The sequence below is a fragment of the Piliocolobus tephrosceles genome, chromosome 4 (assembly GCF_002776525.5).
Source record: "Piliocolobus tephrosceles isolate RC106 chromosome 4, ASM277652v3, whole genome shotgun sequence".
In the NCBI taxonomy this organism is placed as follows: domain Eukaryota; kingdom Metazoa; phylum Chordata; class Mammalia; order Primates; family Cercopithecidae; genus Piliocolobus; species Piliocolobus tephrosceles.
Window position 1 is genome coordinate 8,667,752 of NC_045437.1, and position 26,141 is coordinate 8,693,892.

At 39.5% G+C, this 26,141-nt stretch overlaps 1 protein-coding gene across 1 annotated transcript in view; it reads right to left on the reverse strand.

Moving 5' to 3' along the window:
* The window catches only part of SEMA5A (semaphorin 5A), a 510,195-nt gene that overhangs the window by 273,085 nt on the left and 210,969 nt on the right, over positions 1–26,141 (reverse strand). Inside the window, exons 4-5 of the mRNA XM_023218224.2 lie at positions 25,665–25,764; positions 7,014–7,059 (exon numbers count right to left, since the gene is read on the reverse strand). Of these exons, the coding sequence (XP_023073992.1) occupies positions 7,014–7,059; positions 25,665–25,764 (146 nt within the window). The remainder of the gene's footprint in view (positions 1–7,013; positions 7,060–25,664; positions 25,765–26,141) is intronic.

Genomic DNA, 26,141 nt, shown 5'->3' on the forward strand with positions numbered 1-26,141 from the left:
AAAAAAAAAAAAAAAAAAAAAAAGAAGAAGAAATCTAAACCAAAAAATTCCCTAAGCACATCAAAGATCTTATATGTTCAATTAAGTAATCTTAATATCACAGATTAGAAAATGGCTTCTTTAAAGCATGTGGAAACTGAGGCAACAATCAACTAACACAGGGTTTCTCAACGTTGGCACTGTTAGCAGTCAGAGCCAGGTAAATTTTGCTCAACAGGGAAGTCCTGCTTTGTGCATTGTAGAAGGTTTGGTACAACCCCTGGTCTCTACCCGCTAGATGCCAGTCAAAGCTTCCCCACCAGTTGTGACAACTAATAATGTCCCCAGATATTGCCAAATATTCCCAGAAGGTAAAATTGTCGGGAGTTGAGAACTTTTAGTCTAAAAATTGACTCATGTTGAAACTGAATTCCCCCAACCCAGATATACAGGAAAGAAGTTAATATCCACTTTAACTTTTGAGAGAATTCTCTCCCAATATTGATCATGTAGTCAGAGAGATTTAACAGTTTTCAATTTAGAAACCACAGAGAGGCAGGTGGCAAATTGGAACACAGATTTCATTTTTTCTGCTTATCCCAGCAGTTGTGAGTGAGAAACAGGCAGTGAATTTCTTTCCGTTAGTAACAAAACAATATAAAAATGGATTTGGAGCTATTTCCCAAAAGAATTTTAGGAAGACAGTGAGGTTAAATGAGCTGCAGCCCCTTTGTGTGTTTTAAACTCTGTTCAGCGAGCATCTACCTCCAGCCATCTGCGGCGGGATCCCAGATGGGCAAATGCTGTGAATTAGTCTTGAGGCCAGCTGCAGCTTTATATTTTTCAAAAAGCTTTGTTCTTATAAAATAATCTTCGTGATTAAGGCGAGAAGAAAACTGATACTGAAGATGTGAATCTATGATTATGACATGAGGTAGAAGAAACAAATTATGGTCCACCATCGCTATGCCTGAAAATGATTGGTTTTCAGTATGAGATGGCTAAACTTCAGCACGCAGCGAGTTGGAAAAAAAAAAACAAAAAACATAGTCTCTGATCAAAAAGGTACCTTATACATGAAAATAAATTAATATTTGGTTCTCTAGTCATCGATGATAAACAGTTTTACTTCCTTAAATTAAAAGCAAATCTTGGTCTTTAAATGTTAAGAGACATCTTCTCTTAGTATATTAAGGCATACCTGTCTGAAAATCATACGAAATATTCCAAATATAGCCATTTTACTTCATGGTACATTTATATGTAAATATGCATATGGTCATGCCGAGAGATTTGCCTCATACAGATAACATTCTCTCAGGGTAACAGAGTACTTGTATCCCAATTCCTGCTCAAATCTTCATGTCTTTAGCAATTCCACCAGTGATGTTTCTAGTTTGTCAAGAAGATAAGATTCTTTTTTTTGTCGAAAGGGAAGAGACTTCTGATTTGAAGTATGTTGACTCCATGTCCAAAATATTACTTGCACCAGATTTACCAGGCAACCTGACTTGGAAGTGAGTTTTCTCCTTCAGAAGCCACCCCACAAAAGCCTATTTCTCTCATCACTGAATTTCAGTATGGTTCTACAGAGCTGAGCTGCCATGTGTGACAGTGCTTTGATAGATATCATAAGGTTGGGGAATGGTGGGAGGGGACTGGAGAGGGTGCACTAAGGCGGTATCCCCGTGCTCCTACTGCAGCCAGGAAGTGTGCTGGCTGCTGGACGGAAAGTCCCACCCTTGATTTCAGGGCAGTTGACAGGGACAATGCAGTGGGGTCTCCAGAATCCTATGAATGTCACTAAGTAGAAAAAAAAAAAAGAATCATTATTCAACATCTGCTTTCTCATCATTGTTGCTAAACCAATGTTAAGGCAGGAGAAAAAATTTGGGAGATAGGAAAATTGAAAAACAGTATTGAGAAGACAAGTGGTTGGTATGTAAGGAATGAACATATCAGTCAGGAATTGCCTGTCTCATCCACAAATTGTCCCCTGGGGTGACAGTATGCACACAAGTGTCTTAGGATGTCTCTTCCAAAAGCATTTCTTATTATTCTAGCTTCTGGGTTAACGTTACTTTACTTTTCTTTTCTTGAATTTAGGGACAAAAATATCATGTTTACCTACCACTCCATTAGTGTTAAGTTTAAAAAGGTTAGGGAAGAGTGAACATATTAAATACCAAGGGATGGAAATTTGTAAGCTATCTGTTTTGACTCTACCACCTTCCAGGTAACTAATCTAATAATCTCATCTAATTCCGAACAAATAAAAAGAAAGAAAACACTTCTTACAATACAAGAATGAATTCCAACACAAGGCAATAAGTACTAGTCAGAAACAAAGGTTATGAGGCTGTGAAATGCCTCAGAGGGTCACCAGCCAAGCAGACACAGAATGGGTTACAAAGAGGTGATGTCTCTGGTGAAACTCAAGGATGGGCAGTCTTTTTCTCCAAGAAAAAGAAGATAAATAGGGTGAAGGTGTTTGAGACAGGACAGCAAGAGCAAATGCTTCAAGCTGGAAAATAGCCTACAGTTTGGAAGACAATACGCAGCATGACATGACCAGACAAGGTAGAAACTGCCCCCAGGTGATCAGGAGAGACACAGGTAATGCAAACTGCCACCTGGAGGTGAACCTCTGTCCTGCACAGGGGCAGGACCCAAGGATGCCCTGTCTAGTGTTAAATAAAGTCTACTGGTGAAGCACATTCATTTCTCATTGTCTCCAGTTTTCCTGAAACTGGTTGTCCTCCTTGATCTGTTTCATCATTTTTCTACATTTAAACAATAATTTTTAACTTTGGAGAGAGAAAAGGGGAAAAATATTAACCTGAGATATACAAATCAATCCCCCATGATTTGTGGTAGAAAACAATCTTTCTACGTAATAATTGAAGGCACACAAGTCAAATGTTCTGTCACTTATTATCTAAAACAACGCTTTCCAGTGGCGCACACCAGCCACCCGGAACACTTCAACCCTGGCTGGTCCAAATGCACATGTGATGGAAATATAAAATACACACTGGAGTTTGAAGACTGAGTTCCAGAAAAAAAAAAAAAAAATGCAACAGATCATTAATTTCTTATAATGATTCTATGCTGAAATTAAAATATTTTGGATATATTGAGGTAGTAAAATATACTGTTAGTAGTCATTTCCCTTGCTTCTTTGTACTTTTTTCAGTGTGCCTAGCAGATCACCTTAAATTGCCTATTTGTCTCACATGGTGCTTCTATCAGACAGCACTGTTATCACACCCTTTGTCTACCAGTGTGCTTATTCCTTTCTGTTACCCTTGGGAACTGTTATGTAAATTAAAATAAAATATTCATAGAAACCAACAAGACCTCTTTGCTGGAGACATGTGATATTAAAAAAAAAAAAAAAAAAGTGTGTCATGAAGAATTGCCAGCCTTCTCTCTTCAGGCTAAGTAAACAGTAGGCTACAGAACTCTGTACACAGCCACAGAATATGAAAAAGCAGAACTGCCCTGCTTTGCACCAACGGTACAGCAGTCTGACCTCTATCATTAGGGCTGCATGTTCAAAACCACAGTTCAAACAGTCACTGTCTTCTTGCTTGGTGCTATGTCAGTAGACTAAGCTCTCACCAGGTGGTGGTACTGATGGGCATCTTATACTTCAGTAATAGCTCATTAATCCCATCAATAGTTGCAACCTGATTTCCACCGAAGGCAGCCAAGACCAAGGGAGGCAATGATGAGAAAAGTACAATTAGTTTCCTTCACCTCACAAAAATATATACACATAAGTTAGTGGAAATACATCTCCTCACTTTTTTGCATCTATTTATTTGGACATCATGCTAGTAAAACTTGTAAAAATATCCCAATAGACTTTCGTAAGTCCTTCACCTAGATTCCCCTGTTAACACTGTATCATATTTGCTTTATTATTTTTGCCTCTGTACACATGTATAGCTTCTGTGTATGTACGTGTATAACAATTTCAAAAGCTATTTTGATATAAGTTGCACAAATGATACCCATTACCACTATATATTTTAGCATGTTATTCCAGAAAACAATGACATTCTCCTACATTAGTTATCAAAATCAACAAATTAATATTAATACATTTCTACTATCTTATCCAGACATTTGAATTTCTCCAGTTGTCCCAATCATGTCCTTTATAGTAAGAAAAAATATATCTGCTCCAAGATTCAATTTGAGTCAAATATTGCATTTGAACCCCATGTCTATTTGTTCAGCTTTGTGATGGAGTAGCTCTTTATTATTCTTCTTTCATACTTTTCATGACTTTGTGATATCTGAAGGGTAGAGGCCAGTTTTTTTTGTAGGATGTCCCTCAGTGTATCTGATGGTTCCTCATAAGGTTAGTAGTCATAATTTTTGGCTGAAATATCAAGGACATCTTGTGTCCTCCATGCATCAAATCACTGAACTCTGTCCCATTGCTGGTGAAGTTCTCCTTGACCTTTGAGTATTTGGTCATGAGCTATTTGCCAGATTTCTTTACTATCAAGTTATAAGTTTTCCTGTTGTAATTAATAAGTATCATATAGGTAAGTACTTTAAGACTACTATTAATAAACATCCTGGCTGTCATCAAACTCTGACCCATAAATTAAGCATCCATTGATCACTTTTGCCTAAATCAATTTTTAGTATAATGGTTGCCAAATCATGATCTCCTCAAAATATTCCTTCAATATTTATTAGTTGGCATGTGTTTGGTCATTCATTGATGTTTTATGTTACTATCTACTCATGAATTCTTATGTTTTTCAATGTGTTATAATATACTATTGGCATTATCTATTTTGACAATCAAATTGTCCCAGATTTCTTCAGTGAGCTCACTTCAAGCTGGCTCCTAGTTTCTTGTGACACACCCTCATCATTCTTTAAATATTTTCCTTAATTTCTGAAACAACAAGCTCTTCCAGTCTTATCTGAGTTCTCCCTGCCCAACTCTAGATTAAGTCACTTCTCAAGAAATCCTTCATCTGTTTTCCTGGAGAATTAAGTTTAGAAACAAAGTAACCTGTATGAAGTGTGTTCACTGCTACTAAGACAATACTTCTAAACCCTCTCAGCTGACAGAGCTAGTAAATTTGGAAATAAATGAATGTGTATATGTAAATATATGCTTGTGCACACACAGACCTACACAAGCTCACTTTTTAACACATGTGATATTCCAGAGAGTATACGAGAATCAAAATGAATATAATATGTAGTTTCTATCTACTAAAAGATACAGATTTTAGAAAATGTTATCTAAAACAATCTTTAAAATGGCATTTTGATTAAATTATTGATCGTTTTTTAATTGGCAAATAAAAATTGTATATATTGATAGTGTATAACATGTCACTTTGATATATGTATACGTTGTAGAATGGCTACATCAAGCTAATTAACATGCAGGTATCTCACATACCTTTATTTATTTATTTATTTAGGTTGTGAGGACACTTGAAATCTACTCTCTTAGCAATTTTCAAGCATATAGCACATTGTTAGTAGCTATAGTCACCATGTCATACAATGGATCTTTTTAACTTATTTCTTTGTCTAATTGGAATTTTTTGTCCTGTGGCCAACATCTCCCTAACACCTTCCCTGACCTTTCGGGCCCCTGGAAACCACCAGTCCACTCTCTGCTCCTCAGAGTTTGTCTTTTTTAGATTTCACACATAAGTGAGCTCTTGCAGCATTTGTCTTTCTGTGCCTGGCTTATTTCACCGAAAATAATATCTTCAAATCGCTGATCATTCTGATTTCTTAATAATAAATTCATACTTTTACCACTCAATTAGCTCAATGAAAGACTCCAGATATATACTAAATTGCAGTAGAAAGACAATTTATTGTCAATTGTGATTAAACTATTATAATGGAGATTATTATTTATTATTATCACTTTAAAAAATCAAAAACAATAAAAATTACTGATAAATTGCTATGTTTTATCTCTTTTGAATGTCTTACTTATCTTTTACCATGCTAATATGGAGTTGGTAGTGATTTGTGGCCATTTCACAGATGAGGAACCAATAATTCCTAGAAAGTTATGGAATTAGATCACAAATAAGGTCGATGTGTCTTCAAAGCCCTTGCTTTTTAATCAATATTAGCTTTGATCGTGGGACTGGCTGATTTTAACACCCTGCTAAAGTGAAAGATAGATCTAATACTAAAACCTAGCTCTGAAGTTCCCTGAGTGCTCACAAACAGCAGCACTAAAGAGAGAATAAAATAATATAAAATCCTCTCCAATCACTTCTTAGAGCTCTAGTACATGAGAGTGAGACTAAAATGGGTCAAAGAACTTTTTCCAAACTCTACACAGCCCAAAGATTCTGGCATGGTCCACAGGGAGTTCCAGAATCTTGGTGAAGAAGATATTTGTGTCTTAACTCTCTTACTTTCTAGGAGACACTTTTTAAAGACTAGAGGGAAAAGTGGGCTTTTGTGACTCCGGTCTGCTACTAAAATAAATACTTCATTTAAGCACAAGATCTCAGGTCCATTGTCCAAACCGCAACAACAGAAGTAGGTAAATTTCATTTTGATCTATTTCCCTTTATTCTTTGTTACAGTTAGCTTTTAACCCAAGTATTCATATTTATGTTAATATAAATTATAAAGAGAAAACAAAGCTGTTTTACAAGAAATTGATGCCCGAATACATCAAACTAAATAGTCAATGATTGCTCTCGGGAAACTAATGCATCCAGGCTTTGAGGTAATGTTCCTTGAATGGCCTCTCATCTAAGGAAGGATAAATCAGGATCATATCCATGGAACAAAGAGGGCCACCTGGCAGGAGGAAAAGGCTAATTGGGAATTAAGGGAGGTGATGACTCAAAACAAGTAGGGCAGCCTTAGTCCTGAGGCCTGACCCGCTGAGAAAATGAGCCACTGCTCAGCCTGGATTAACATCTTTATATACATCTGTCTTCATCCCTTCAAACAGTGAGTTAATTGGGATGGAAAATGAAAGTTTGAGAAAAATAAATTGCACCTACCTGGATAAGAGACAGATCCTCAAGTTGTAACCTGAAGAGGTAGTTTCTACAAAATATAAAAAGAGAGCAGTTTTATTTTTAATCGATCCCAGAAAGTTAAGAGTTTATAAAAATTTCAAGAACAAAGAAAATAAAATAATGATTTTGACTTCAAAAGCATCTTCTTTCTAAGACTATGGTTAGCACTACTTTCCTTGGATCTTAGAGTATAAAGAGGAATTCAAGATGTCAACAAATACACATTTGAGATTGGTGAGAAAGCTAACGAATAAGTGGGGTGTGTTTGTACATAATTACGGTAAGTGTAAGACATTAGCTGGCTCTCTTGATCTATATGGAATAAATAAAAGGACATGGGCATTCCATTCTGAAACCGAGTTTCACTTAAGCAAGATGATGTAAAAATATTCCTCATAGGTCTTCCTTTTTAATCATCACCTAAATTCACCATGTTTTATAATTAAGATTTTGAATTCAAGCAATGCTCTGAGGTTCACAGTACTCTACCTTGTAGGATGGATTCAGTATGTAATAAAAGTTTAGAATTATGAACTTGGGTGCAGTATGGTGGCTCACACCTGTAATCCCAGCACTCTGGGAGGCTTAGGTGGGAGGATGTTTTGATCCTGGGAGGCGGAGGTTGCCAGGCTCCTGGGAACCACGGCAAAAGCTGTCTCTACAGAAAGTACAAAAATTATACAGGTATAGTGGCATATGCCTATAGTCCCTGCTACTCAGGAGGTTGAGGCAGGAGGATGCTTTGATCCTGGGAGGTGGAGGTTGCAGTAAGCTGTGATCACCCCACTGCACTCCGGCCCGGGTGACAAGGTGAGACCCCGTCTCAAAAATAAATAAATAAATAAATATACACACACACACACACACACACACACACACACAAATATACTTTTCAGTTTATGGAATTTGGTTTAAAAAAAAAGAAAAGAAAAGAAATATAAACTTGGTGGTCTGCCCAAAGGAAACCGATGACATCAAGGGCTTCAAAGAGTCAGTTTCACTGCCCAAGCCTAAAATAGGAAATCAGAGAAAAGAAAACTATCAATTTCAACAAAGAAGGGGAAGAAGAGTGAAATATGCAATGGAGATCAGTAGAGCACAGGAAAAAGATACAGATTAGTTACACCGGGCTTTGGACTCTAGTGTTGCAGGTTTTAGAAATAACTCATTAACCTCCTTCAGTATTCTTTGCTTCAGCCTCTAACTGAAATGCTGGCATCATGTAAATGGGAAGATGGGGCAGGGATGTGCACCAACAGCACCCCAAAGAGGAAGGGAGGAGAAAGCCAGCCCAGTACAAATAATAAGGGCAAGAAGATGCTGGCACATAATGGTAAGCACACTCTAAGATGCAAATGAGCATGAGGTGGGATCTCCAAGAAGCCAAGGATGTTGTTATAATGGGCTGGTCCAACGTCACTTCCATGGAACAAAGAGAGAAATTTTACAACACCAGTAAGACCCAATGTTGAGTATTTTCACTATCGTGGGGAGGGGGATAAATATATAAGCTGGACATATGTCCCAGTAGACGTGACAAGTGACAGCCAAGCAGCCCAAGGGCATAGCCTTGAGATGACCAACAAACATCCCTATGGTTATGGACAGAGTCAGAGAGGACAAAGCCCCCATGCAAGCTGGCACTCAGAAGCACATGTACACACACAGCTGCAGGATGAAAGAGGACCAGGCTCACATTCAGTTATCTCATGAATCCAGGCATTGCCTCCCGGGCATTCAGGTTTCACACAATTTGTCCCCTCACATGGGCGTACCACCTATCTAAACTGAGTGAAAACGGCCTCCCCCAAACCACATCAATAGTCTCCTTACCACACTCTTTCTACCTTTCCAGTCTCACCTCTGATATACCCCAAGAGAAGCTCCCAGAAGCACTGCTTGGCACACGCCACCTCCATCACAAAGCCATTTCAGGAAAAGTTCCCCTGTCCTTTATCATAATGCTGCAGCCCTCTATGCAGAACCAGGTAAAGGATACCTCTGAGGGGAGGGAATATTACAGGAAAGTCTTTTGATTTAGTCGGTGCCATGAGAAGTCTAGGACTCCAACAGAAACGTCATCTGCAGGCCAGGCACATTGCCCTGTAATCCCAGCACTGTGGGAGGTCAAGGTGGGCTAATCACTTGAGCCCTGGACTTCTAGACAGGCCTAGGCATCATAGGGAGACCCCATCTCCACAAAAAAGAAAAAACACAAAAATAAGTCAGGTGTCGAGATGCATGCTTGTAGTCCTGGCTACTCAGGAGGCTAAAGTGGGAGGATCGATGGAGCCTGGGAGGTCAAGGCTCCAGTGAGCCATGATCCTGCCACTGCACTCCAGCCTGGGCGACAGAGAGAGATCCTGTCTCAACAACAAAAAGTCGTTTTCAGAGGAACAAATGTGAACTTGGTGCACACACAGAAGAGTATGTTGCAGCAGCCAAGGTAGCTGGCACTGGAGGGTGACTCGCATTTCAACATCAGCCAAGCTTTCACCCAGTGTGACCTAGAAACCAGCACACCTCCTCTAACGGAAGTGAGAAATCTACACACACACACAGACAAGGCTTTCAGAAGTGGGGCTTACGTGTGATATCGTTTGGCTGTGTCCCCACCCAAATCTCATCTGGAATTTGAATCCCCGTAATCCCCATGTGTCCAGGGAGGGGCCTAGTAGGAGGTGATTGGCTCATGGGGGCGGGTTGCTTCATGTTGTTCTCATGATACTGAGTGAGTCTCATGAGATCTGATGGTTTTATAAGCATCTGGCATTTCCCCTGGTTGCATTTCTCTCTCCTGCCACCACGTGAGAAGGCCCAAGCTTGCTTCCCCTTCACCTTCCACCATGATTACAAGTTTCCTGAGGCCTCCCCAGCCATGTAGAACTGTGAATCAATTAAACTTATTTTCCTTATAAATTACCCAGTCTCCGGTGTTTCTTTATAGTAGCATGAGAACCGACTAGTACATAGCGGCACCAGGGAAATCACTGGCCATTGCACACCCATTGCCTCTATGAGCAGCTCAGCTCCCCACTCTCACATATTTCTCACTGTCTTTCTGGTTTCAAGAGGCTGCCCCTCTGCTATGGGAGGCAGTATTACCTAGCGATTAAGAATATTCATGCAAAAGCTGGAGTTCTGCCTCTATACAATCTCAGGAAGAAAGCACTTCTCTCTATGCCTTAGTCTTTTCATCTGTAAAACGGAGCTAATAATCAAACCCATCCCCTAGCATTGTTGTGAGGTTTAAATCTAAGAAAAACACTTAGAATGAAGTCTGACCTACTGTAAGCATCAATTAATGGTGGCGACTTCTATGTTTATTTTGTCATTGGTCCTGGAATCCAGTCGTCCTACCCCTTTTCAACCCACTGGCAATTTTAAGAAAGACTTCTTCAGTAAATATTTCCAAGAAAAGAAACTCATTCATTTAGTAAATGAATTACCTAAGAGCTTTGGTGATACCTCATGGTTCCTTCTTTCTTGCATACTCACACACATACATGTGCACATTTATGTTCACACTATGGTATCTGTCTCCAGAAACTTTCTTGAAAAGAAGCTCTCATACACAAAGAAGAGCTGGAAATGCTGTCAGGCCCTTTGAGAAAAGATGATAGCAGAGTCTGCAGTGCTCTGGAGAGCTCTGTGCAGATCCAGTGAAGAGCTAGGTCTCTGTCTACTTGGGGAGGGGAGTGGAGGAGACACAGGCAGTGCCGTATGCAACACCTGCTTCCGGTTTTCAGGTGTTTTCCACAGAAGAAGATAATGGCTTATAATAAAAAATATGCCACATTCTCAGTCCACATCTCCATAAGCAAAGATAACTCTTCTGATCGTTATTTTTCTGCTTCTCAACTTCCAATGGGTTGTAAGGTACCCCTCCTCTCCAGAAACATTGCTAGTGGAGTTCAACCATCTACCTCTTCTCCTTCCAAATACCTGAGAGTTATGGTGTCCTTCCAATTATCTCACAAGCAATAACAAATCAGTATGGCAGAGGTGTTTCTGCAATTCACCAATCAACAGGTGAAAGGAAGGGGCAGAGAGGATGGAGGGGCATGCTTACTAGGAAAAATAGCACAGTTACTATGAAATACCATCACCACCACCATCACCATCACCACATCCGATACCCCAGGAAGGAAAGCACCAGAGGATTTGAACTTTTCTTTTTGTAGTATTTTCTGGGTTGCAAGATAAAAATTGGTGATTATTTTACCCCATTCTCATATTTTTAATCTAATAATGCAGAGTCTAAGAAATCGAGAACTAATCTGTCACTAAAGAGTATATACCCCTCGATTTATAGATGAGAAAACTTCTATAAATTAAGAGGTGCAGTGAGATTTGTCCAATAGTGTAAGGCTTCAGAGAAAGTCCTGGGATTAGAAACAAGCCCCCCGTCTTAATGTCCTTTGTCCCATTATGCCTCATGGCCTCACCTATTAGTCATTCAATGTCCCCTTCCTAATTTCACCTGCACCAAACATGCACACCCACAGAAACAAACACAGCAACAGCTCTTATACTACAGGTATTTCATATCTTCACTGGTCATTTACAGGACCATTTACAAATCATTTTAAGAAAATTCAAATCTTAGTTCTGCTAATAACAAATTTGATCCTAGGCCATCAATTTTCACCTCTGGGACTGTGATCTGGCTGTGATGTATGTCTCCCCATGAGGAGAACAGTTTGAGCCTACGAGTCTGGCTGTTTAAATGGCACCTCTTTTCTCTCTTTTTATATGGGCCTGAATAACTCCCTGCCCATACCTAATTCTAAGAAGAGCCCTATTTCTTAACTTATGAAATGAAAGAGAGAAACTACACAATTATCTCAATGTATTTAAATAATACAAATTCCCAAAAGAGTGTGACCATGTTTAGATATACACAATGCCAGCTGGGTGCGGTGGCTCACGCCTGTAATCCCAGCACTTTGGAAGGCTGAGGCGGGCAGATCATGAGGTCAGGAGATCAAGACCATCCTGGCTAACACGGTGAAACCCCATCTCTACTAAAAATACAAAAAACTAGCTGGGCGTGGTGGTGGGCGCCTGTAGTCCCAGCTACTCGGGAGGCTGAGGCAGGAGAATGGTGTGAACCCGGGAGGCGGAGCTTGCAGTGAGCCGAGATCGTGCCACTGCACTCCAGCCTGGGCCACAGAGCAAGACTCCGTCTCAAAGAAAAAAAATATATATATATTATATATATATATAATATATACACACACACACACACACATATACACAATGCCTAACTAAGTTATATGAATAAATGGCCATCTAACAAAAACCTTTTTATTATGGCAAATTTAAATCATTGCCTGAGAAGTGTTTTTCATGTGTTATTTTTCACAACTGAGTAACTTATTTCAAAATAATCTTAAAAGAAACCTCAACATATAAAATAGATACAATAATTCTTTAATAGCATAAATTTACGTAATCAGTACTTATGTATTTGTTAATAATAAAATCAGCTGATGAAGCTTTCTTAAAAATTGTAAAACTCCACTTATCAGAACTATTTATCATCTTACACAGATCAACATCTATTTAGTGTGTATATTCATGCCAGTTGATTGGTTATATTTTTGTTGCTTTTTATTTGTTTGATTTTTCAGGCACAGAGTTGGTAGGTGCTTTTAATTTTTTTTTTTTTTTTTTCTGAGATGGAGTCTCGCTTCTTCACCCAGGCTGGAGTGCAATGGTGTGACCTCAGCTCACTGTAACCTCCGACTCCCAGGCTCAAGCAATTCTCCTGCCTCAGCCTCCTCAGTAGCTGGGATTATTGGTCATTTACAGGAACATGCCACCACGTGCCACCACGCCTGACTAATTTTTGTATTTCTAGTAGAGACAGGGTTTCACCATGTTGACCAGGCTGGTCTCGAACTTCTGACCTCAAGTGATCCTCCTGCCTTGGCCTCCCAAAGTGCTGGGATTACAGGCGTGAGCCACCGCGCCTGTCCTAAATATTAGTTTAATAAATGACTATGGTCCATGTAAAACCTAAGTAGTCAAATGCCTCGCTACACAAACAATTGAGTATTCACCTTAGCTTATTACAATTTTCAGCTATTTTAAACAATATTTTAAAAGATGAACCATAAGTAAAACAGCTGTAGAATTCCCTAATCACATCCCAAGAACCTAAGAATCTGACAAAACACAGTGTGGATTCTGCTATTCTCAAATCTCTTTCCTCGAACCATTTGGCCCCACGTACAACTCCAAACGCATTTTTGCCGTAGGAAAAATTCCAAGCCAGCTGGCAACACGAGGGACTTGAAATCTCTCAAGACAGCTTGATCCATCATAGTTGAGGTCTATGACTTACAAAGTTAAAGGTTACAAAAAGAAAGAAAACCTTCTAAAGGGGAAAAAAAATTGATATTCCCTGGTGTTGGGCCACTCACAAACTAAAGTAAGATCTATGGAACCCTGCAAGTGGCTGTCCTCCAGGGTATTACAGAAGAGGCAAACCACTTTATCTTGCAATTGTGCGAGCACAGAGGAGGGAAAACAATATGCGTGAGGTTCACGAGAAAGGCCACCAGCCTTTCCAACACGAAGAAGTAATGCTTCTGGCCCCTGGCCAACTATAAATGCTAACCAAATGTTGCACGTAGGGTCAGTCTCCCTAATAGGGCAATGCTTTGAGCAACCCAAAGCATTTAAGTGATCTCATTAATCTTCATAACACCCCTAGATGAAAATAGGTAGTAATAAGGACTATTGCCATTCTTCAGGGAAAAAGGCAGTGGCGCAAGAGGTTAAGAGATTAGATTCTTTGAATGTATTAGTTGTAGCTTGGGGAAATGATTCTATACTTCCATTTTTCTCCTGTCATTACCAAAGTGAAAAGCAAGAGTTTGCCAAAGTGTAACAGTTCAGTTTTGTGGCTATAGTAAATAAAAATATGAGTTTTTCTTCCCTTGGTATGGATCTACTTTTTTTTTTTTTTTTTTCAAATGCCATGGAATAAAATTTGACATTGCGCATTCACGTGCAATAAACCAGATTCCTTTTAGGAGTAATAATATATGAGGAGTACATAAATCCAATGGGCTGAATAATTCAAATCACAAAGCTATTAAATTTGGCAGATGCAAAAATCACAATATTAAAGCCCATTCTCCGTTTCCCCACTAGACACCTGAGTGGGTTTTCTACGTCTTCACCAAAGTTTCTTTCTTACTGACTCTAGGATTGAATAACTCATTCCTGGGTCCCATCACTTCTCCTAGTGGCCTATTAGAAACAAATCACTAAGCACAACAATATAATCTCGGAGGGAGCAGTGGGGACCTTAATAGATGAAGTTCATTTGTATCTTCATGTAAAGTAATAAAATGCAGCTGGCATTAAAGAAAAGGTTGAGCCATCACGAGCATATTAACTAAATGACTCATTTCATCTAGAGACACTATAAAACTTAACTTTGACCTCCATAAATTATGAAAGACACAGGTGTTTTAAAATGACATTCTCTTAGAATAACTCAACTGGTCTCTGATGAATATGACTATAAAATCAAAGAAAAAATTACAAGTTCCTACTGAACATGTGAGTTAGAGGCTTGCTTATAACTGAGAAAAGAAGAATTAAGGAAGGTAGATTTGTATTTTGTACTAGAGCAAATGAAGGCAGAAGCCAAGTAAACGTATAAAGACATTTTAACAGTGTTGACAGAAACATTTGTTGTTGTCTAATAAAAGTTTAGACCAAGGCCAATCATGAGACAATCTGGAGACAAAACATACACTGCCCATGAGCCAGCTGGGGGAGTCTGCGAGCTGACTAGTCTCTCCTGTCCCTGCACCAGCTTCCGGCCCACAATACTTTCCTCACTGCCAGTTTCCTTCCATCCTCACTGCTGCCAACATCTAACTGGCATAGAACTTTTCAAGTATAGTGACATCCTACATGATACCCACATTTTCAATTGCACTGGCAGACTTTTGAAGATAAGAAATTACGTTCGAGATGGAGTCTCACTCTGTTGCCCAGGCTGGAGGGCAGTGGCAGGATCTCAGCTCACTGCAACCTCCGTTGCAGGCATTCACCAATTCTTGTGCCTCAGCCCCCAGAGTAGCGGAGATTACAGGTGCGTGCCACCATGCCCAGCTAATTTTTTTTTGTATTTTTAGTAGAGATGGGGTTTCACTGTGTTGGCCAGGCTGGTCTCGAACTCCTGACCTCAGGTGATCCACCCGCCTAGGCCTCCCAAAGTGCTGGGAATACAGGCATGAGGGGGGACGAAGCAGGTAGATCACCTGAGGTCGGAAGTTCGAGACTAGACTGGCCAACATGGCAAGAACCCACCCCTACTAAATATACAAAAAAATTTGCCAGACATAGTGGTGCACAACTGTAATCCCATCTACTCGAGAGGCTGAGGCACGAGAATCCCTGAACATGCCAGGCAGAGGTTGCACTGAGCAGAGATCCTGCCACTGTACTCCAGCCCGGGCTACAGAGCGAGACTCTGTCGCAATCAATCAATCAATCAATCAATAAACTAAGGAAAAATAGTAACTATATCCTTTAAAACATAAAATGTTATTATAAAATTAGTTTGATTATCTAAATGTAAATATTTAACATCGTGATCATATCAGTAACTTTAAAGAATATAATGATTTAACTTAATCATGTAACCAAACTCATATAATTTACCAATTCACCAACCTATCTATAATAGTGATTTCCAAGACTTTCCATTATGCTGGTCGACTATAAGCAAATTCTAGGAGCCTTTTAATTTTGTGGTCATAACCATCCTAAAAAATGTCTGCTTCATGTAGTTTCTTCATGGGTTTCTCAGAAGATAATTAAGTGTCAAAATTACAAAGCCTTTCCAAATAGTATAACATTATATTTAAATAGTGAGATCACATTTAAATTACAGTTTCTAATTCTTCTGTGAATTTTTTTCTACAATATTTTAAAATATGGTGACAAATTTATAATATGGTCATGTGATTAGCTATCTCCTCAATCAGAATTTTCTCTACCCTCCTCAAAAACAGTAAATATGTATTCTTCAAGCTATACAAAGTTCAAGGTAACTGTAATTTAATTTTTGTTGTTGTTAATGCTGTTACATGTGTCTGGTACCCATTCTCCCAGAACCATATTCACTTCTTTCATTCCCTATCCCAGAAAGACCATTTCAAGCTCCTTAAAAGTCTTGGTTATTAGAAATAAATTTCAAAGAACACATTAAAACCAAGACCAAACCATTTTAATAGCATTCTTATATATTTAAATACCAAGATTAAAAGGTGTAAAAATAGATGGATAGCCTCTTATTATTTAGCAAGTAGAATGAAATAACAAAGATACATTTTAATGGCATGCAATAACTAGAACAATGCTGCCAGCAAATCTCAGAGATATAAAATCAGAAAAATATTTTCCCACAAATATATTTAGGGTAAAAGTTATTAATCGATATTGTTAATAATTACACTAATAGTTTACATTTTATTATGCTTTAATTATTACTTGCAAATCTCTAAGTGCTGTGAGGATTACAGATGACAATTTATTGCCCTAAATTTAACTCTCGACTTTTGTCTTTGTGGGTCCACTGGGTATATGATTTGTTCTTTTCCATTTTTCAGTTAACAGAGATAATTTTTCATTTGAAAAAAATGCCAACTGAGTATTTCTATGGTTCCTTTAACTTGTGATTTCCTAAGACTATTCATGCTTTAAATTATTTCCACATACAATTAATTTTCTAGGTTATCTTCAGTATTCATACAAATCTGAGATATTTTTTTCTCATGTATCTTCTAATAATCAAAGAATGACAGCTCATTCTCCCATATGCTGTATCCCAGTCACACTCCCAAAACTCACTGAATGGTTTGATCCTTGCCACCAGCCAACCCATTCTGTTGGCCATCAATTGCTGTCAAACCCAGTACTGAAACATGTCTCAAATCTGGCTTCTCATCTCCAATTCCATCATCACCACCTAAGTTTAAGCACCCTGTACCCTCACCTGATCCTCAACCCTCAACTGCCATGCCTCGCTCCAAATTCTGCGAGTTCTAGCACGTCCTGCACACAATATGAGGGACATATCTTCCTAATGCAAACATGATTATTTGAATACATAAATGTAGAAATCTCCTGGGCTTCTCAATGACTTTAGCAGAGGTTCTCAAATTTACCAAGCCAGCAGAGCAATGGGAGCTTGATTAAATCAAAGATTCTGGCCAGGCACAGTGACTCACACCTATAATCCCAGCACTTTGAGAGGCCAAAGTGGGTGGATCACTTGAGGTCAGGAGTTTGAGACCAGCCTGGCCAACACAGTAAAACCCTGTCAACACTAAAAATACAATTAGCCAGACATGGTGGTGGGTACCTGCAATCCCAGCTACTCGGGAGGCTGAGGTAGGAGAATTGCTTGAACCCAGGAGGCAGAGGTTGCAGTGAGCCTAGAGGACCAAGTCTAAACTTCTTTATAATCTTTATAAAGACCCCAGCTAATGCTCAGGGCTTCACCTATAATTACTTCCCCCTCTCTTTCACCAACAGGTACCATGGAGCCAAGCACTTTTCAGCCTCATCAGAATCTCTGACTTTCCCCATGTGATTCTCTGTCTGCCCTGCCAGATTCCTCACGCATCACTCAGGCCCAGTTGGAGGAGCGCCTTCTCAATGCAGCCTCTTCAGATCCATGTACCATCATATCCCTTTACTCTTGCTATTTGCAGGACCCTTTACTCAGACTTCCCTTGGATAATTGAATTTTTGTGCCCCTGTCTCACCCACTAGGCCAGGATCAGCATACTTTTTGTTATGGGGCCAGAGAGCAGATATTTTGCTTTTGTGGTCTATGTCCCAACTACTCATCTCTGCAGTTTTAGGTCAAAAGCAGCCACGGAAGATGTGTGAATGAGTGGGTGTGGCTGTGTGCCAATAAAAGCATATTTATGAAAACAGGAGGCAACTCTGGGGCCCCAGCTTGCCAACCCTTGTGCTGGACTGGAAAGTCCTCATCAGGTAGAGAAGATGCTTCATCTTTGTTTCTCTAATGCCTAAGATGCTTCCTGGCATAAAGTAGGTTCAATAAATATTTGATGAACACAGAATCTTGAAAGAATAACTACATGAACTAATACATTTGGATGAACCCTGTGTGGACCTGGGTAGGAGAAAAGCTCTCACTACTTAGTCTGTAGCACATGCACATGCAAATAAGTGATTCAATTATTATCACAGCCCTTTGTTGGTTTGTTCATGGGATCTGGGAAATAGGAAGCCTTTGTACATTTATTTATTTACAGCTGTCTCTTGGTATCCCCCGAGCATTGGCTCCAAGACCACCTCGAGTGCCAAAATCCATGGATGCTCAAGTCCCTGATATAAAATGGATTGGTATTTACCTATAACCTACACACATCTTCCCATATACTTTAAATCATCTCTAGATTACTTATAATATCTAGCATATTATACATGTAAATAGTTGTTATAGCATATTGTTTTTATTGGTATGATTTTCATTGTTGTATTGTTTGTTTTTAATTTTTCCAAATATTTTAGGCTTGTGGTTGGTTAAATCTGCAGATGCAGAACCCAGGGAAGACCAACTGCATGTTCTTAGTTATTTATAACTAAATAGATAACTGTTGTACTAAGCCGATATTCTCCCAACTCAAGCAGGGAAAAAAAATACAGATTAGTTTATTTTGTTTTGGTTTTTGTTTTCTTCACAATAGCAGAAAGAACAGAATAGTTAGAAATCTTTCCCAGGCATGTCAGTCGGCCACCATTTTGTTAAAAGCACACACCCTGAGCCACCTAAATCAGCCGAGCTGGGAGGGGCATCTTAATTTTGAACAAATGCCCTAGCTAATACTTAAGACACTAATGTTTGGCAAATATTGGACAAAAGGTAACAAAGCCAGCAGACAACAAGGAGACCTTTTAACATATATTGGATAACTAATCAAATAAGCCAATTAGAAGAAAGGGGAGAATAGGTAGAAGAAAGAGAGAAGCCCAGAGAATCTTAAAGGACATACCTGTGCATAGGGGCCAGCCCTGAGAAGGAAAGGGACAGAGAAGGGGAAACCTTTAAACCCTAAAGTGGAGGTTCATAATTTGATTGGAAGAGGATAAAAAAGACCGCAATGAAAAAGCACCGTTCCTTTTCCATCACCAGCTGCTTGTCCTAAGTCATAATTAATGTAAACACAACGTGAAAATCAGCATTACCTCAGATCTCTTTCCACAATGGAACTCTACTCCTCTTTATATTCACTGCTAATCCCTGATTTCATACCACTCAGCATGTATTTCCTTTAATTGTGTAAACTTGACTAAAATATATCCTTTGGAAAAGACGAATAAGTGTGGCTACTGGAAGCAGAATCGCTGATCTGATAAACATCTTCAGTTTTCCTGTTAATAATATATTGCCTCCAACAGAGTAATTCTAAGGTAAAATTTTCAAGTAAAAACAAGAATTATAATCACCGAAAAATAATGATATTGGCTAGTTGTTTAAAATAAATTTTATGTGATTTTAAAATTAATCCCCCTTGTTTAGAACCAGTGATAAAGTCATTTTTTTAAAAAGAAACTCATTAAATAGAAACCTACCATTTATTTTATGTGATCTTATAAGAATATATGCCATGCTAAAATAATTGGGAGGCCATTAGACTGAGAAGGCTTCACTGTCTTGAGTTCCTATGTAAACAAACCAAAATTCAACTCAATGTAAATAGTAAAAGGAAACTTAAGCTTAACCAATCAGAAACGAAACCCTAACTAAAGTCTAACTTGAGATTTAACCAATTAGAAACCACCAACTAACCTCTAACTAGGGAGTTTCCACCAATGAGAGGCGTTTTCTTTGTCTTGCTTCTGGGAAGAACATTATAAAAGTTTCCTCCCTTGCCACTTCCACCCACAAGTGGAGAGCGGCTGGAAGTCTGGTGATACTTGATTCCTGAATCTCTAAATGTTCAAATAAACTTGTTAAAATTTCAATGCACCTAAGTTTATCATTTAAGGGCTTTGAATACTTAAAGCAAATTCAGCCCAAGCATAAAAACAGCAAGTTAATCTTTCCTATTTTATCTTTAGTTCTGTAAATCCAAACCATCAGCCAAACAAATGGTTCAAAATAATTAACTAAAATGATCAGAAATCCGTACTATTTGTTGTACATACACTTATACAGACATATCTTCTGATATCTAGAATTACTGTAATGGTAAGTCAAGGGGTTTAGTGCAAGGTATTCAGACAACTGTGGGCTGCTACTCACATTGGATCAGGTGTGCAACGTGTGCAGTATGGACTGGTACATACATAATGTCAGATGTGCAAGGCATGCAGCTATACGCTGGCACTCACATTGGGACAGGTGCACAAGGCATGCAGCTATGGGCTGGTACATTGGGTCAGGCGTGCAAGGCATGCAACCACGGGCTGGTACTCACATTGGGTCAGGTGTGCAACGTGTGCAGCTATGGGCTGGCACTCACATTGGGTCAGGTGTGCAACGTGTACAGCTATGGGCTGGTACTCACATTGGCTCAGGTGTGCAAGGCGTACAGTTATGGGCTGGTACATCAGGCCAGGTGTGCCAGGAGACTCATGCATCCCTAGTGCCTTTTGTTCCCTTGGTGACTTAATGTTCTCCTTTTGTGATGTTATTTTGTATAGAATTAAAATCAAACATTTCCAAGGACATAAATCATTATATCTGCTATGAATTATGATCATTACCCGATCCAAGTATTGGGTGTGTGGCCTCAATCCCACCACCTCACCCATGGCAGATGTTTAGGCCATGTGGACTCACAGGTATTTGTTGGAGAGCTTACAGATAAACTTCCTCACTAAAATACCATAGTTTGTAAGACTGTACCCTTTGATTTATATTTATATTACACTCAAGCGTTTTGGAGAAAAGTAAGAGAATCAGAATTGAGTAATTGGACAAAACTAACTTAAAGACCAAGAAACACATTTCAAAGCCTGAAGAAAATTCACATTTTAGAAACTGAGATAGATGTTGAAAAAGTTTTCATTTAGAAAAATCACATTTTGAATAAAAGTACCTACATAGCCAGAAAGAGTGACTCCACATCTTCCCCCACGGTTCAGTGGCAAAGACGCACGCTACAGATGCTTTGATAATACACTCTTTTTCATTAGCACTGTAGGGCTTTATGCATTATAAAAATATGGCCAATTTGTAAATGCCCAACAGCAGTCAAACACTGCCTTATGTGTCAACCGAGTTACTTGCCATTTGGAATAATACTTGGATTCAGCACAGAATACATATCAGAGTGATTCAGGATGGAATCACTTGCCACCCTTAGAATGAACCTGAAACACTAAAGACAAACCAATTCATTTGGGAAATAAAAATGTAATCACCCTCCCTTGCATCTGTTGCAACAATTCAATCTGCAGTGAAACTTACACTCGCATCAAGTGTGTGGAGTGTTATCACTACCATTCCTTTTATAATCTTCTATACAAAAAAACAGTCATAATATATTCTTTCATTCTGAATTTTTTATACCGAGAAACTGATCTCAGTAGGATTTGTGATGAAGAAGTATGCAATCACTCAACAAATATTATCCCAAGAGTAGGAACAAATAGAAATCAAATAATTCAAGGAAATAACTGAAAAGCTTCACTGTGATTATCTCTGAAATTGTTTTTTTCTTTACGCTTTACAGTGTATTCTACATTTTCTAAATGAAGATGCCTAATTTTCATCATTGAAAACACAAATATTATTAACTTTTAAAGAAACTGGGGTAAAACAAGATATGATTGTCGATGTATTTAAGATAATATGAAAGTCCATGTGCATCTTGGAAATGAAAATGTATGACTTCTTCCAGAAATTCCCTGAATTCAGATCCAAGTACCTTCCGATGCTCCATAACCACAAATCGCCTAAAGAGAGGCTTCTCTTTTGCAGCACAATGAACTTCCTTTATCAAAGAGTACAAAGAATCTTTAACTGAATGCAATTTCAGGAACATAAAGTATCACTAGTATAAAGTGAAACCACCCAATAAATGGCTCCACAATGCCTAGTGCGATGAGAAAAAAAAAAATTGAGTATCATATTTTTTCACAACTCATATTTTTAAACCATTACTGATTTCTGAAATATACACCTGTTATCTAAACTTAACTCTTGCTAAGTCGAGTTTTGCCAAACAGGAATCTGAGGGCTGGGTTATTTTTAAAGTTTTATATCTGACTCATACTCCCTCTCAAACTTTCTGAGCCTAATCCCATGAAATTTCCCAGGTGAAATTCCTATTCTCTTCCTCAAGTAGTGTCTGCCTGAAAGGCATATGCACACATATGTGAAACTCATGAAGGCCCTCAGCGTTTCCCTAGGGCTGCGTGCTCACCAGCTTGCCTGTTAATTGGACAATAACTTCTCGTGGGGTTATTTTAGCTCATGTTCACAACAGCTGAAAGGGGTAGAAATTGTTACATCATCTTTACAGATGAGAAAATTAGGCTCTGAAACTGCCTTAGAGTCACTTTAGGTAAGGGCCAGCCTCTTTTTTCTGTTATTTATTTATCAAATGTCTATCATGTATCACACACTGCTCTAGAATAGAAAACTACAGCCCATGCTCCTGGGGTCACCAAACGTTTGGAACATACTTATGATAAAAATATAAAAGGTTGTTATTTGGAATTCAAATTTAACTGGGCATCATGGATTTTTATTTGCTAAGTCTGGCAATCCTATGTATTCATGCCCACTATGCCATACAGCATGCTAGGTTGACTCAGTGGCCCATCCAATCCTTCCCAGCAGACCATGTTGATATGCAATGGATGCAGAGCTCCAGGAATGCTGGGATGAGGACTCCAGGGATATTGGGATGCAGATTCCAGGGACCCTGGGATGGAAGCCACAAGACATATTGGGATGGAGGCTCTAGGGACACTGGGATGGACACTCCAGAGACACTGGGACGGAGACGCCAGGGACATTGGGGTGGAGGCTCCAGGGAAACTGGAAGATGCTGGGATAGAGACTTCCAGGGATGCTGAGATGGAAACCATCAGAGAAACTGGACTGAGACCTCTAGGGATACTGAGAGAGAGACACCCCACTGACACTGGAATCGAGAACTCCAGGGACTCTGGTATGGAGACCTCCTGGGACAGGTACCCCTTGAAAACAATTCCCAGCTGCTATCTACAGCCAGAACAGGAGCCGAAGACATCTCTTCACAATACCCTAATGTGCTCTGTGGCTTCTCACATCCCTTAGGAAAATCCTGAGTCACTGACCAAAAGTCAACCACTTGCAGAATGATGTGCTGGTCTGTTCACACAGCACCCAGGACCTCCAGAGACAACAGAGAATCTCGTGAGTGGAAGTCATAGAAAAACCTTTTCCAAAGTTCTTTAGAGATGAATGAGGAATGCAAGACTCAAAACTCTAGTTGGGGTCACACTTGTACCTGATCCCCCGGTAAGGGGTCTGTTCCCTTGGCTCAGGGTGAAAGCTCATTTTCCCTCAGGGTCAGCTTTGGTGTATACAGCCTGCCACTGGCTCACACCCTTGCCAAATGTAGGTATCTGGGATAAGCTGTTATAATCCCAATCCCCTTTTCCCTAAGTGTTCACCCAGATGCAGAGGGGAACACATACAAATTCAACTCTGGAAATAAATGTGTTGAATCAACAGATATCTTTGAGCTTCTATGAGCAGGAAAAATCTGTGCTATATTCTGGAGAAATAAAGAAAAGACAGGCACTTCCCTTGCCTTCTGGTAAGTCGCCATCTGATAAGGGTGACTTGTCAAGAAATAATGCAATATCCTACAATAAGTGCAGTTAAAAGAAAAAAAAAAAGTACATGTCAGGTATGTTACTAGGGCCATACAGGACAGAGAATGTGGCAGCTCAGGACTGACGGTGGACCCTTCAGTCAGGTCCTTACTACAGTGGGAGTTTACCAAGCAGATAATTTGGAGTGGGGGTGGGTGGTAGCCAGTATTCCAGGAAATGAGGAAGAGGTCAGAAGGGAAAAAGCCCAGAAGTAAGAAAGCATATTCCATAACTGTAGGCAGAATAAGTAATTCCACATATCTGGACCATGTGAGAATGAAAACAGGCAAGTCTGGAAGGGAGGTGGGAATGCGAGGCAGAAGTGCTGGCGTACCTCACCAGGGAGACAGCATTGATCCAATGGAATGCAAGGCAGAAGTGCTGGCGTACCTCACCAGAGAGACAGCATTGATCCAATGGGAGCTACTGAAGGTGGGCATTTTTAAAAGATGATGTTGGCTGTGGTATGCAGAAGGAGGATAACATCTGGAGGCCAGGAGACTGATTCACCACCACTGCAAAACACAGGCTGAACTCCAAGTGATGAAATTTGATGGAAGTGAGCATCAGAAATCCCCCAGTATTGCTACTGGACTAAAGTAAGGAAGAGAACACCAAGTAGCCTTGTCCAATCCGAGGCGAAGGTAACTTGCTAGGTGCAAGAAACTATGCCAACTTCTTCCTGCTCACGTAAAATTACAACCATTCATCACTTCAAGTGTTGAGTGGATGTACAAGGATACCTCAAGATCTGAGAGCAAAAGCAACGATCCTAGAAACTGTTCAATGTTTATCTAGAGTGCCCAGAGTATAAGTTAGATTTAGCTGCACTCGGGTTTATAGAGAGACTGCAAAACCTCTGTGGTATGCTTTATACTCTGGTACATTTGGATGAAAAATATAATGAACTCTCCACTGCACAATGTGTCATCCTTAGATGCCAGAAGAACCCAATTCTACAAATGGACCCTTTATTCAACTTTAATGTCAACTTTCCTAAAAGATGGTTACATAATCCCCAAATACGTAATTTGAATGCAAGGATTATGCAGGTTTTCTAAGGAAGTGATAGTGAAAACAGGGGAAAGAACTCAAATTGGTTTTGATTGTCTGCCGGCGGCCTCATCGTCAAACTGGGATGCAGATGTCGAGTAGATACGGGAACACGCACACCCTTAAGAGACAAAGATAAAAATAACTTCATTGAATCTCAATTTACTGGTATATGGCCTAATCAAAGTGACAAAGAAAGGTGGTAGTGGGCCTTGGAGTACACATCAAGATCTCTGGATTTCTAGAATCCTATTGAAGAATATAGTGGGAAGTCAGGAACATGTTTTCAGCAGTCAAACTGCCTGGGTTTGGAACTCAGGTCCATCTTTTCTTAGGCATGTGCCCCTGGACAACTTATTTAACTACTTTCTTCCTCAGTTTCCTCATCTCTAAAACAGCAATATTGATAGTACCTACCTCTTAGGTTTGAATGGAGGAACAAATGAGTTAACTCGTATTAGAACAGTTACTGGCACAGGGTGAGGGCCCAGTCAATGCTTGCTCTAAAGGGCAGCCATCAACATCTTATTAGCAGTAGTATATTTTATGACACCCATACTGTATTTCATTCTTCTAAGGAATAATATTATTCAGCACTCTTCAGTTTTGTCAGGGAAGGTCACATGTAACTGCACAGATGTAAAATGAAGTCCAAAAATATCTGCGGTGGCAAAATACAATATCTCTCACCTTGCTCCTACAACAAGTTCTTTCTGTCCTGGGTCAAATGTTAACTGCGAGAAATCCACAGCATTCTTCGCTCTGAACTCCCGTAACCAGGGGCCAATTTCTAAATAGAAAAAATAAATAAATAAAAAGATAAAAATGAATTATTTTTCCTCTGGGGACCACAGATAGTGCACATCAGGTAGCAGACGTTACCTTTCAGAGAGGATTCGGAGGTCCCTCTATGCCATCCTTCAGAGGCCACTGGAGGTTTCCCTCAGGATGCCCCATAAGCCGTACTAGGAACTTGAAAAGCACAGAGGGCAACCACCCAATAAAGAGCAAGTGAGGCATCAATGCTTGGTTGTGATTTACAAGCCAGATGTGCATTTTCCTTTTGGCTTTGGGCTGGGCAGAAAATAACACAGCATTCACATGATTCATCAGAGGAATACTGAATGCACACAAGACCATTTCCTGTGCAACTTGACTCAACAGAGC